General features: G+C 40.7%; 1 protein-coding gene across 2 annotated transcripts; it reads right to left on the bottom strand.

Moving 5' to 3' along the window:
• Positions 1-3,013: 3,013 nt before the first annotated feature.
• Positions 3,014-12,642, bottom strand: LOC135548458 (NF-kappa-B inhibitor alpha-like). 2 transcript variants are annotated; one of them, XM_064978077.1, is made up of 7 exons: positions 12,519-12,642; positions 11,716-12,256; positions 11,512-11,629; positions 5,250-5,451; positions 5,037-5,125; positions 4,601-4,846; positions 3,014-4,479 (listed from the first exon to the last, which is right to left on the bottom strand). In XM_064978077.1, the coding sequence occupies exons 2-7, from the start codon at positions 12,204-12,206 to the stop codon at positions 4,435-4,437; spliced, it is 1,191 nt and encodes a 396-aa protein (XP_064834149.1). In that variant the 5' UTR covers positions 12,207-12,256; positions 12,519-12,642; the 3' UTR covers positions 3,014-4,434. The 2 variants fall into 2 exon arrangements, with proteins under 2 accessions (XP_064834149.1, XP_064834148.1); XM_064978076.1 differs by having other exon boundaries at positions 11,716-12,642.
• Between the last annotated feature and the right edge of the window lie 342 nt (positions 12,643-12,984).

Here is a 12,984-nt window from a genome sequence, read left to right as displayed (position 1 = left end):
ACAAACCATTTCTGTATATTTGTTATTGATTTGGACACGTTATAACCTTTTAATTGTAACTACATTTAATTTAAAATGTAATCTACGTTACCCCCGAAAGTAATTACTTATAATGAGAGGACTGAACAATAACGAGTAATGCTGCATACTCCAAGAGAGGTTAAAAAATCTCACCTTTCTGGTAAAAAAATATTTATAAATTGCTGAGGTGTAGTGACTTTTGAGGACACAAGCTCAAGTACACAGTACAAATATGATAAAAAATATGATTTTTTTAAATGATGCATTTCCTTTAAAAAAATGTATGAATAAGGCTTAAAATGACATATTCTTTCTAAATATAGTATAATAAAATTATAAAACTCATAACTATAAGATTTCACCATGCTTATAACTGTAAAATACATATATATTTAGTGTTAGAGAAAATGTACATATTTTCTAAAGGTCTCTCTTGATCAAAACATCTGCCCCACTGCTGTGAATGTCACACAGAGCTATAGTGTGGCTTCATGAATTCGTTAGGAACGTTCCTTTCATATCATATTAATCTTGTCCATCTATGACAAACAGAACGTGTTTTTTGGGTCTTAAAATCTATGATTTTTTTTCATGCAATAAAGGATTGCAGGCATGTGCTTTGTCAGTGGCTGTGACATAGGGATCAGCCAGGAGTTGAAGGAGAGTCAGAAGAGAGAATGAAACGGTAGGAAGGACATCCCAGTGTCAAGTTGTTTCAGATTTCAGGCACAAAAATATACAGTACTACCGTGTCCGTGGGAACCAGGGCTATTGATCGATGGTGTTCACAGATCGATTTATAAGTGAAAATGTTGAACGGAACCGGTACCAGAAACCACGCAGGTCCCCTAAATAGGGGACTTTACATCTAAGAGGCTTTTAAAGCTGTGTTTTGACATTGGTCTATTTATCAAAATGTCTTGTCAACAGGAAGCAGCGAAAGCATAATTTTCTATTTGCGTTTTAGTAATATTAATAGAACTTTCAACATTAATTTCTAATGGTACTGTACTTAAGCAGGTAAAAACTGCAGAATGAGTCAAAAAACATGCTGCAATTGATTCATTTTGATGATATGAAAGAAATCAACAAATTAGGTTTGCCCAGCCTACTCATATAGTTACAAAATATGGAATGCTCTAAGTTTTCATCTGTTCCCAAATAAAAAATCTGTTTAAAAGGGACTTTTCGAAATTGTTGACCTTCATATTAATCTCCAGTACCACCCCAACATCAAAAATGTACAGTGGGGCAAAAACGTATTTAGTCAGCCACCAATTGTGCAAGTTCTCCCACTTCCGTGGTGCCCAGCAACAGCCCCAAAACATCACTGCTCTAGAAGAGATCTGCATGGAGGAATGGGCCAAAATACCAGCAACAGTGTGTGAAAACCTTGTGAAGACTTACAGAAAACGTTTGACCTCTGTCATTGCCAACAAAGGGTATATAACAAAGTATTGAGATAAACCCTTATTGACCAAATACTTATTTTCCACCATCATTTGCAAATAAATTCATAAAAAATCCTACAATGTGATTTTCTGGATTTCTTTTCTTTCATTTTGTCTGTCATAGTTGAAGTGTACCTATGATGAAAATTACAGGCCTCTCATCTTTTTAAGTGGGAGAACTTGCACAATTGGTGGCTGACTAAATACTTTTTTGCCCCACTATATATATATTTTCACCCATCTACACCCATAATGACAAAGTGAAAACATGTTTTTAGAAATGTTTGCAAATAAATGCAGAAATATCTCATTTACATAAGTATTCACACATCTGAGTCAATGCTTCACAGAAGCAGTTTTTCTGGGTAAGTCTCTAAGAGCTTTCCCCACCTGGATTGTGCAACAGTTGACCATTATTCTTTTAAAAATTCTTCAATCTCTGTCAAACTCTGTTTTTAAGTTGCTAATGGTGAAATCCCTAAACGGTTTGCTTCCTCTCCGGCAATTGAGTTAGCAATGATGCCTGTATCTGTGTAGTGACTGGGTGTATTGATCATCCAAAGTGTAATTTTTAATTTAACCATGCACAAAGTTTTATTCTGTGCCTGCTTTTTTATTTTTAACCCATCTACCAATAGGTGACCTTCTTTGCGAGGCATTGGATAATTTCCCTCATCTTTGTGGTTGAATCTGTGGCTGAAATGCACTGCTCGATTGAGGGACCTTACAGATAATTATATGTGTGGGTTACAGAGATGAGGTAATCGTTCAAAAATAATGTGAAACTATTATTTCACACAGAGTGCATGGAACTTATATGACTTGAGTAAGCATTTGCTTAACCTGAATTTATTTAGGCTTGCCATGAAAAAGGGGATGAATACTTATTGACTCAAGACATTTCAGCTTTTCATTTGAAATTAATTTGAAAAACAAAAAGAAAAACATAATTCCTCTGACATTATGGGGTATTGTGTGTACGGCCAGTGCCAAAAAAATTCAGGCTATAACACAACATTTTTAGTTTTTTTACAAACCTTTGCCTGCTCATAATTGGTTAAAATCACAATGCACACCAGATTATTTCAAAAGTATTTCTGATATCATCTGGCGTGCATCTTTTTTTACTATAAAACATCGAAACACGCCGTTTTCACAAAAATTGTGAAATTATGAATTTAAGTTATAGGGTGTTTACCTGGTTTACTCTGAATGTTGCCGTTTTCAGCTAACTAAATGCATTTCAACAATAAACATTTAAAAACATCAGGCTTACTTGAGTGCACATGATTTATTCTCCAAATGACTCTAGCAACATTTTGAGAAGATGATAGACGATCAGAAGCAGCCGAATGGATTATACAACAGCCTGCAAAACTGTGTCAAACTCTTTGCAAGTTAAACCTTGAAAGTATGTATAACGTAGCCTCGGCTTCCGGATGCTGTAACTGTATCAAAGTAGTGCATGGAAGTTAAACTACAACTGATTCAGAATCTATACTTTTGCGTGTTTAGTGACAATAAACAGCAGACACTGCATAGCCTCTTAATACTGTATTTATTTTAGTTTTAATTACAATAATCATGTAGACACCATGCTCCTGCTGATGAGCAAACACAGAGGCATCCTAGCCTGTCAAATCAACAGTCAATCCTTCAAAATAATCAAAATGCACAAAGCGAATATACACCAGATTCTTTTAGACCAGGGATCTCCAACCCTTGTTTCTGGGTGGGTCCCTGTGTTTGCTTCTTGTAGTTCCGTCTTTAATTGGTGAACTGTACATAAAATGGACTAAATGACAACATCACTCCAGGGACAAACAGGCCCTGGTTAAATAGTTGGATCACGTCACGTCACATGTGATAGGTCAAATATCAATTCATGTGGATTTGCAGAGGTTCTCGAATACGTGAAATTATAATTTATTTTCAACTGGAAGCAAAGATGATTTAGTACCAATGTGTTGAGTTTGCCCCTCCTTTCTCTTTCCATCCCAAATGAACTACTTACCTTGGCATGCATTAACCTCTACCTGATATACATTCACATCTTCCCTTAACCCTGAACTGTTAATAATGCAAACATCTCAGATAATCCAACTACTTTAATCCCAAACCCACATCTCTTATTTATAGCCTAATTTCACGATTAGCATTGGAAATAAAAAATACAAAAAATCCATGCAGCTGAAGATCACCATCAGAGGCAAGAAAATCATGATCAAGTGGTTATTTAAACAGAGGGGGATTTTTTTTTTTAAGTCCCCAAATGCCAGCTATATCTGCCCCTTAGCAATAGCTTGAATTTAAAACATACAGTATGGGTTATTTGAGAACTTAATCGAGCTGCAATTCTTTATCTTATAGAGACATATTTAAAAATGAAAAATAAACAAATCAAATCCAACTGGTCTGTTTTACAGCACACTGCAGTATCAATGTGTTACTGGGTATTTAGACATCAAAACCTTTTCTGACTTTGCACCATAGATTACCCTGAAGATGGGTATCAGTAGCCCATCTGAGCAGTGGAGTTGAATGTGAGCGAACGGTGGGGTGGGACATGAACAAGAGATGTGGCCACTAGTGGGCGGGGCCATGATTTGAGTTTGACAGCACACAGCTGAGTCCATGGTTGGATCATTCTCCCATGCTTAGAGTAGGCAACACTAGTCTTGACAAGCTTAGCTCCAGACAGACATTAAAACCCATGTGATCCAACTAATATTAGCTTGCCCTCTGCACAATTTAAGGGAACTAATTTGAAGCAGGAACAACTGTGATCAGCTAATTCGAACAACTTAGTTCCTGACTGAGTTGAGAACTGGAGTTCCCCAGCAGCCTTGATATATACAATTTACAGGCACAAACATACACGAACCACACACACAATCTACATCTATAGTTTAGCCCAACAGCAGCGCCATGACTCCATGTGGCTTAGTGTCCATGTTCATGGTTAGTGCACTCGTTGTCCATTGATAACAACGTCATCAAACTCTTCCTACAGGAGGAAAACAGAACAGCAGTGTTAATCTTCATAATAATAACACTTACAGCCATGATAGACAATGTGTGATCAAACATGTACAATGCTAACTGTAACTGCCCCAGACCACCCTCACATTTTCACTCTCCCTCTCCTCTGCTTCCTCATCCTCTTCATCCCGGACCCGTGTGTCAGAGGCCCCTCTAGCCTTGAGCAGGGCCTGTACCTCCTTGTTGGGCCTGTGCAGGGCGCAGTAGAGGGCCGTGTGGCCTGCATAGGAGGGCTGGTCTACATTGGCCCCCCCCTGCAGCAGTAGCTGCACCAGCCTGGGGCTCTGGGACTCCACGGCCCAGTGTAAAGGGGAGCGGCCTGAGCCCAGGTCCTGGGGGGGGGCAGGAGGGGAGAGAGGCATCATCATAACCTTTAAGTGTAATTATCTTGCTCATTCGGTAAGGGGACCTTTAATAATGAGTTTGATTAATGAAGTACTGAGGCATGTTGGAACCCAGCGGGCATAGAGGACCCACCCTGTCTTCATCAGTCTGATACAGTAACTAATGTGGGCTACTCACCCTCTGGTTAACATTGGCTCCTGCATCAATCAGCATGCTGATTATGTCCTCTTTGCCCCTCTGTACTGCCAAATGCAGTGCACTTACCCCTGAAAGAGAAGAGAGAGCAGAAGGGAGGTTGACATTACAAATAGAGAAACAAAAGGTAAGCAGGGATGCAGAGTTTCTAACATTAAAATAACAGGCTCCATGTCCTCGGGGTGATCCGTGTACCCAAGTAGTTGGTAACATGCAGGTAGTCAGTGCTCTGGCAGTTGGAGGTGATCTCTCGTACACAGTCCTGCCTCAGCTCCCTGACAGCCAAGTGCAGCGGTGTGTTCCCTCCCCTCTCCTGGAGCTCAGCGCTCGCAGCACCCCACAGCAGCCCTCGCACAAACTGAGACTGGTCCACTATGACAGCCAGGTGAAGGGCAGTCTGACAGAGGAAGAAACGTGGACAAAGAAAGGAGGAGAGGGACAAGAAAATGGAAGGTGACGTGTTAATTACATGTTAGTTTCAAGTTTTATTGTCTCGTGCGCAAGCGCTTTCCCAACAATGCAGTAATCAATCTCAGTAGTAAAAAATATTTAAAAAATACTATAAAATAAAGTAGAACAAGAACACACAAGAAACATAAATAAGAACATTAATATGGAGTTGGTCACCCCTTTTCTGCTAAAAACAACATCCACTCTTCTGGGAAGGCTTTCCACTAGATGTTGGAACATTGCTGTGGGCACTGATGCTGGGCGATTAGGCCCGACTCGCAGTCAGCGTTCCAATTCATCCCAAAGGTGTTCAATGGGGTTGAGGTCAGGGCTCTGTGCAGGCCAGTCAAAGTTCTTCCACACCAATCTCAACAAACCATTTCTGTATTGACCTCGCTTTCTGCATGGGGGCATTGTCATGCTGAAACAGGAAAGGTCCTTCCCCAAATGTTGTCAAAGTTGGAAGCACAGAATCGTCTAGAATTTCAATGTTTGCTGTAGCGTTAAGATTTCCCTTCACTAGAACAAAGTGACCTAGCCCGAACCATGAAAAAAACAGCCCCAGACCATTATTTCTCCTCCAAACTTTACAGTTGGAACTATGTATTGGGGCAGGTAATGTTCTCCTGGCATCCGCCAAACCCAGATTCATCCGTCAGACTATCAGATGGTGAAGTGTGATTCATCAGTGCAGAGAACACGTTTCCACTGCTCCAGAGTCCAATAGCAGCGAGCTTTACATCACTCCAGCCGACGCTTGGCATTGCGCCTGGTGAACTTAGGCTTGTGTGCAGCTGCTCGGCCATGGAAACCCATTTCATGAAGATCCCAACAAACAATTATTGTGCTGACATTGCTTCCAGAGGCAGTTTGGAACACGGTAGTGAGTTTTGAAACCGAGGACAGAATTTTTACGCACTATAGCACTCGGCGGTCCCGTTTTGTGAGCTTGTGTGGCCTACCACTTCGTGGCTGAGCCGTTGTTGCTCCTAGAGGTTTGCACTTCACAACAACAGCACTTACAGTTGATCAGGGCAGTTCAAGCAGGGCAGAAACTTGACAAATTGACTTGTTGGAAAGGTGGCATCCTATGACAGTGCCATGTTGAAAGTAACTGAACTCTTCAGTAAGGTCAATGTTTCTCTATGGAGATTGCATGGCTGTGTTCTCTATTTTATACACCTGTCAGCAATGGGTGTGGTTGAAATAGCCAAATCCATATATTTGAAGGGGTGTCCACATATTTGTGAATATACAGGGTCAGTACCAATACCATATTTACAATGTGCAGGAATATTGGCGTGGTAGGGCTAGATATGGAGAGGACACAAGAGGTTGGTGGCACCTTAATTGGGGAGGATGGGCTCATGGTAATGGCTGGAGAGGAATTAGTGGAATGGTATCAAATACATCAAACACATGGTTTCAGCATTTATTATGAACCGTTCTCCCCTCAGCAGCCTCGGCTGGTATAGGGGTAAGGTGACTTGGCGTCAGGATATAAGATCAACAGAGTAGCAGCAGAGTATGATGATTGTATGCGCATGTGTGTATACTGTGTGTATGTAGAGTGTTGTGTGTGAACAAATGAAGTGTGTGCACACACGAGTGTGTGTGTTGGCGTGTCAGTGTGAGGATCAATGCAGATAGTCCGTATAGCCATTTTGTTAGCTATTTAGCAGTAATAAATCCCCCATTGTGAAATCCCCATATGCTGGCGTGGCGGATCTAGGCTCAGTAGAGAGGTGTAACCCTTAGCAATTTTTATTTATTTTTAATTTTACCTTTATTTAACCAGGCAAGTCAGTTAAGAACAAATTCTTATTTTCAATGACGGCCTGGGAACAGTGGGTTAACTGCCTGTTCAAGGGCAGAACGACAGATTTGTACCTTGTCAGCTAGGGGGTTTGAACTCACAACCTTGCAGTTACTAGTCCAACGCTCTAACCACTAGGCTACCCTGCTGGTGTATTTATTCAATCACTTTTCACAGCATCCTTTTTGATTTAAACAAAAACTTTCCATATGTGTTTGCCCATGGAAGAAATGTTCAGAAATGTACTTTTTGGACCTGATTGCCAAAGTATTCAGGAGATAGAGGTGCTCAAAGTTTAGCATACCCCACCATACCATGACACATCCATGTCTTCATCACTGGAAAAGATAAACAGTTGAGATTGATATCTAAATGCTTACAAACAGGGTTGTAAAATGTTTTGTAATAATAAAGTAACCTTTAACATCAATTGTCCAAAAATGTGTAAACTGATTTTTTTTCATATGTTTTAGCTCACTTCGACCCTGGTTTACATCATCTGAGGTGGTGTTGTAACCGCCATCAGTTGAGACAGAACATAATTTTGAATACAGGGTGGGTGCAATAATGTACTTTACAAACATATACAGTGCTTTTGGAAAGTATTCAGACCCCTTGACAAAGCAAAAACTGTTTTGAAATTTATGAAGAAAAAATACGGAAATACCTTATTTACATATGCAGGCTGTAATCACTGCCGAAGGTGCTTGGGAGACTAGTCAGGGTCGGTGCTTCAACAAAGTACTGAGTAAAGTGTCTGAACACTTATGTAACTGTGAGTTTTATTTTTTTATACATTTGCTCAAATTTAGAAAAAAGTTTTTGCTCGTCATTATGGTATATTGTGTGTAGATTGAGGTCGGGAAAAAAACGATTTAATCAATTTTAGAATAAGGCTGTAATGTAACAAAATGTGGGAAAAGTCCAGGTGTCTGAATCCTATCTGAATGGACTGTGTGTGTGCGTGTATACACACACACTACCTGTCGAAAGTTTTAGAACACCTACTCATTCAAGGGTTTCTCTTTATTTTTACATTTTAGAATAATAGTGAAGACAAAACTATAAAATAACATATGGAATCATGAAGTAACAAAGTGTTAAACAAATCAAAATATATATATTGGAGATTCTTCAAAGTAGCCACCTTTTGCCTTGATGACAGCTTTGCACACTCCTGCATTCTCTCAACCAGCTTCCCCTGGAATGCTTTTCCAACAGTTTTGAAGGAGTTCCCACATATGCTGAGCACTTATTGGATGCATTTCCTTCAATTTGCGCTCCGACTCATCCCAAACCATCTCAATTTGGTTGAGGTTGGGGGATTGTGGAGGCCAGGTCATCTGATGCAGCACTCCATCCCTCTCCTTCTTGGTAAAATAGCCCGTACACGGCCGGTAGGTGTGTTGAGTCATTGTCCTGTTGAAAAACAAATGATAATGGGACTAAGCGCAAACCAGATGGGATGGTGTATCGCTGCCGAATGCTGTGGTAGCCATGCTGGTTAAGTGTGCCTTGAATTCAAAATAAATCACTGACCGTGTCACCAGCAAAGCACCCCAACACCACCTCCTCCATGCTTCACGATGGGAAATACACATGCAGAGATCATCCATTCACTCACACAGCGTCTCACAATGACACAGCTGTTGGAAGCAAAAATCTCCCATTTGGACTCCAGACCAAAGGACAAATTTCCACCAGTCTAATGTCCATTGCTGGTGTTTCTTGGCCCAAGCAAGTCTCTTCTTCTCATTGGTGTCTTTTTAGTTGTGGTTTCGTCACAGCAATTCAACCACGAAGGCCTGATTCACACAGCCTCCTCTGAACAGTTGATGTTGAGACGTGTCTGTTAATTGAATTCTATGAAGCATTTATTTGGGCTGCCATTTCTGAGGCTGGTAACTTTAATGAACTTATCCTCTGCAGCAGAGGTAACTCTGGGTCTTCCATTCCTGTGGCGGTCCTCATGAGAGCCAGTTTCTTGATGGTTTTTGTACTGCACTTGAAGAAACTTTAAAGTTTGTTGAAATGTTCTGTATTCTGTATTGACTGACCTTCATGTCTTAAAGTAATGGACTGTCATTCCTCTTTGCTTATTTGAGTTGTTCTTGCTATAATACGAACTTGTTTTTTTTTACCAAATAGGGCTATCTTCTGTATACCCCCCCACCACCACGTCACAACAACTGATTGAATCAAACGCATTAAGCAAAGAAATTCCACAAATTAACAAGGCACACCTGTTAATTGAAATGCATTCCAGGTAACTACCTCATGAAGCTGGTTGAGAGAATGCCAACAGTGTGCAAAGCTATCATCAAATCAAATGGTGGCTACTTGAAGAATCCCAAATATAAAATATATTTTAAATTGTTTAACACGGTTGTCGTTATTTGGCTATTTGAAGAATCTCAAATATATTTTGATTTGTTTAATACTTCATTGGTTACAACATGATTCCATATGTGTTATTTAATCGTTTTGATGTCTTCATTATTGTTCTACAATGTATTAAATAGTAAAAATAAAAACCCTTAAGTAGGTGTTCCAAAACTTTTGACCAGTAGCGTGTGTATATTATTTTGTAAGAGATTGTTTTTTAAATAATTTGACAACCCTGTTTGTAAGCTTTTAAATGATATGAATCTCAACTGTTTATCCATTACTGTGGTGAAGACATGGATGTTTCATGGTATGGTGGGGTATGCAAAAATGGGTCAACTTTGAGCACCTTTATCTCTTGAATGTTTTGACATTCAGGTCCAAAAAGTCAGTGTTCGGAGCACTTCTACACTGGGCAAATATGTATAGAAGGTTTTGTTCAAATCAAAAGGGGTGCTGTCAAGTGACTGAATTAAAATAGATTTAACCTACAGCGTTGCTCCCTATTGTATTGAGTTGCACAATAACAGTCTTTGGGAAGCCAGAAGTTAAATAAAATTCCATTTCAACTTACTGTGCTAGTGGGCAGGTCATTAAAAGGGGGGAATTTGTTAAAACATCTGAAAGGAACATATTACTTAACAGACTTTCCAAATGTGGGTCTGTTGTAGACCCAATTCCTCTCTGCTTACATCATGTCAAAATAAATCCCCCACAAGGTATTCATTGATCGTGGACTTCAGGAAACAGCAGAGGGAGCATCCCCCTATCCACGTCGACAGGACAGCAGTGGAGAAGGTGAAAAGTTAAGTTCCTCGGCGTATACGTCACAGACAAGCGGAAATGGTCCACGCACAGACAGTGTGGTGAAGAAGGCCTCTTCAGACTCAGGAGGCTGAAGAAATTTGGCTTGTCACCTAAGACCCTTTCAAACTTTTACAGATGCACAATTGAGAGCATTATGTCGGCTGTATCACCGCCTGGTACGGCAACTGCACTGCCTACAACCATAGGGCTCTCCAGAGTGTGGTGCGGTCTGCACAACGCAACACCATGGGCAAACTTCCTGCCCTCCAGGACACACACAGCACCCAATGTCACAGGAAGGCAAAAAAAAAGATAAATCAAGGACAACAACCACCCGAGCCACTGCCTGTTCACCCCGCTACCATCCAGAAAGCGAGGTCAGTATAGGTGCATCAAAGCTCGGACCGAGAGACTGAAAAATAGCTTCTCTCTCAAGGCCATTAGACTTAAACAGCCATCACTAACACAGAGGCTGCTGCCTACATGCAGACAGCTGCTACCTACATGCAGACAATAAATCATTGGCCACTTTAATAAATGGATCACTAGTCACTTTAATAATGATGTTTACATATCTTGCATTACTCATCCCATATGTATATACTGTATTTTATACCATCTTGCCTATGCCTGCTAAGTCATTGCTCATCCATATATTTATATATTCTTAATCCATCACTTTACTTAGATGTGTGTATTAGGTAGTTGTTGTAGATATTGCTGCACTGTCAAAACTAGAAGCACAAGCATTTCGCTACGCTCGCATTAACATCTGCTTACCATGTGTATGTGACCAATACAATTTTATTAGATTTTTTGTCCACATATGGCACACTGGCAGGACTTGTATTTTGACATGAGGTTAGCAGAGAAGAAGTGGGTCTACAACAGACCTACATTTAGAAAGTCTTTAATAATACGTTTCTTTAGATATTTTGTCACAAATGTCCCTGTAAATACTCCAGTGTTGCAAATGTAGCTATGTGTCCTTGTGCTTACCTGTCCCAAGTGGTTCTGGATGTCCAGGTAAGGCACCCAGCTCCTGTCCAGCGCTATCACCCCCAGAAGGTACTGTACGAAGGCCCAGTGCTCGTGGATAAGAGCCAAGTGAAGAGCCCTATGAGCAAAGGAGGTGTTTGAGAGAAGTACAAATAGCCAACAAACTGCTGTTCACCATGTGAATAGTAAGGAGAGGCTTCTCACGTGTCTCCATCCTCAGACACAAAGTTCAGTGTGTTGAATATCTCTCTTCTCCGTCTTTCCTCCTCTGGGATCAGTGACGCTTGCCTCCCACTGTCATCCACTGTGTCACTGATAACTGGTTCATTCAGGTGCATGGTCCCCAGCCCCTGTGATATACTCCCCATAGTCTCATCTGTAATTGAATCGCCTATAGCCGAGTCCAACCTCTCTTCACCCCCCGGTGAACTACAGTCCATGGGGCGCTTGTCAGTGTCATCCAGTGATGGGTAGGAGGTCGTGTACGGAGGGGACCCGGGCACCCATGTTTGGGATACCTCGTTGCTGAAGGGGTCATCCAGACTCAGCGCTGCTCCACTCAGACAATCTAGCCCACTGTCGCACCAATCCTCCGGTGTAGAAGTACACAGAGCGTCGTGTTTTTCAAGCCCGAAGTGAAGTTCAGGCCGTGTAGGCGGCTTTCCAGAATCGCACCTGGGCTGTATACCAGCCATTACGAATACCGTTGCTAGCTAGCTATGCACTTTTTTTTTTAAAGATTCCTCTGCAATAATGGCAATAACAGTTGGTTAAAATTGGTGTATATTTACTTTTAGTAGCTAGTCTGATAGCAAACTGTCTAAAGAAAAGTAACAAGCTAACGTTAGCTGTGCTGTCAAGCTGGCAGCTTGACAGTAGCAGTTGACTAGCTTGCAAGCTAAAGTGCTAGGACCAGGCTAAGAAAACAGCGCAGGGCGCTGCACCTAAACTCTAACTGATAAAGTTAATATTTTAAAAGGTTATTTAAGGAGTAAAATAAATGTTACCGTCTTAAGCTGTTTCAAGTCAAGGCGTCTTGCTAAAATAGTTGTCCTGGGGAATTCCCAAGCCACTCCAGTCTAATGTTAGATGGATCAAAATACAGTGAAAGTAGGTTCTGCGCGCATGCGTGTAATTGCATATCCGATTGGTCCTTTATTACTGTACTACCACAGACAAAAAGGGAAACCTGGTTAGTTACCAGCAGAGCTCTAAATACTGTACATGGCCTTTTCATATGTACAGTGAGATAGTCAGATAATACATTATTCATTTCATTTTTGGCTTTATTCATCTCAATAAATATATTACTTTACAGACAATTGCTGGGTTTGCTCTGAAAGCCTGCTTTAAATTGCATGTGTGTGTCTTCTTCAGCGGATAATAGTCCAAATGATCTGAATACTTGATACCGCCATCAATTCGTTTTATTGTATTAACTGTTATAATCACTGAATGAACAAAGATCTGGAG

The sequence above is a fragment of the Oncorhynchus masou genome, chromosome 11 (assembly GCF_036934945.1).
Source record: "Oncorhynchus masou masou isolate Uvic2021 chromosome 11, UVic_Omas_1.1, whole genome shotgun sequence".
NCBI classification, from domain to species: Eukaryota; Metazoa; Chordata; class Actinopteri; order Salmoniformes; family Salmonidae; genus Oncorhynchus; species Oncorhynchus masou.
The sequence above is the reverse complement of the archived record's forward strand: the minus strand, read 5'-3'. Positions and strand labels throughout refer to the sequence as shown.

Excerpts from the sequence above, each read along its gene's own strand:
- LOC135548458 (XM_064978076.1), bottom strand. The coding sequence starts at position 12,206 with ATGGCTGGTATACAGCCCAGGTGCGATTCTGGAAAGCCGCCTACACGG. Across the intron at positions 5,126-5,249 it reads GCATGTTACCAACTACTTGG|GGGTAAGTGCACTGCATTTG; the intron begins GTACACGGATCA and ends CTTCTCTTTCAG. Across the intron at positions 4,847-5,036 it reads GAGCCAATGTTAACCAGAGG|GACCTGGGCTCAGGCCGCTC; the intron begins GTGAGTAGCCCA and ends GCCCCCCCCCAG.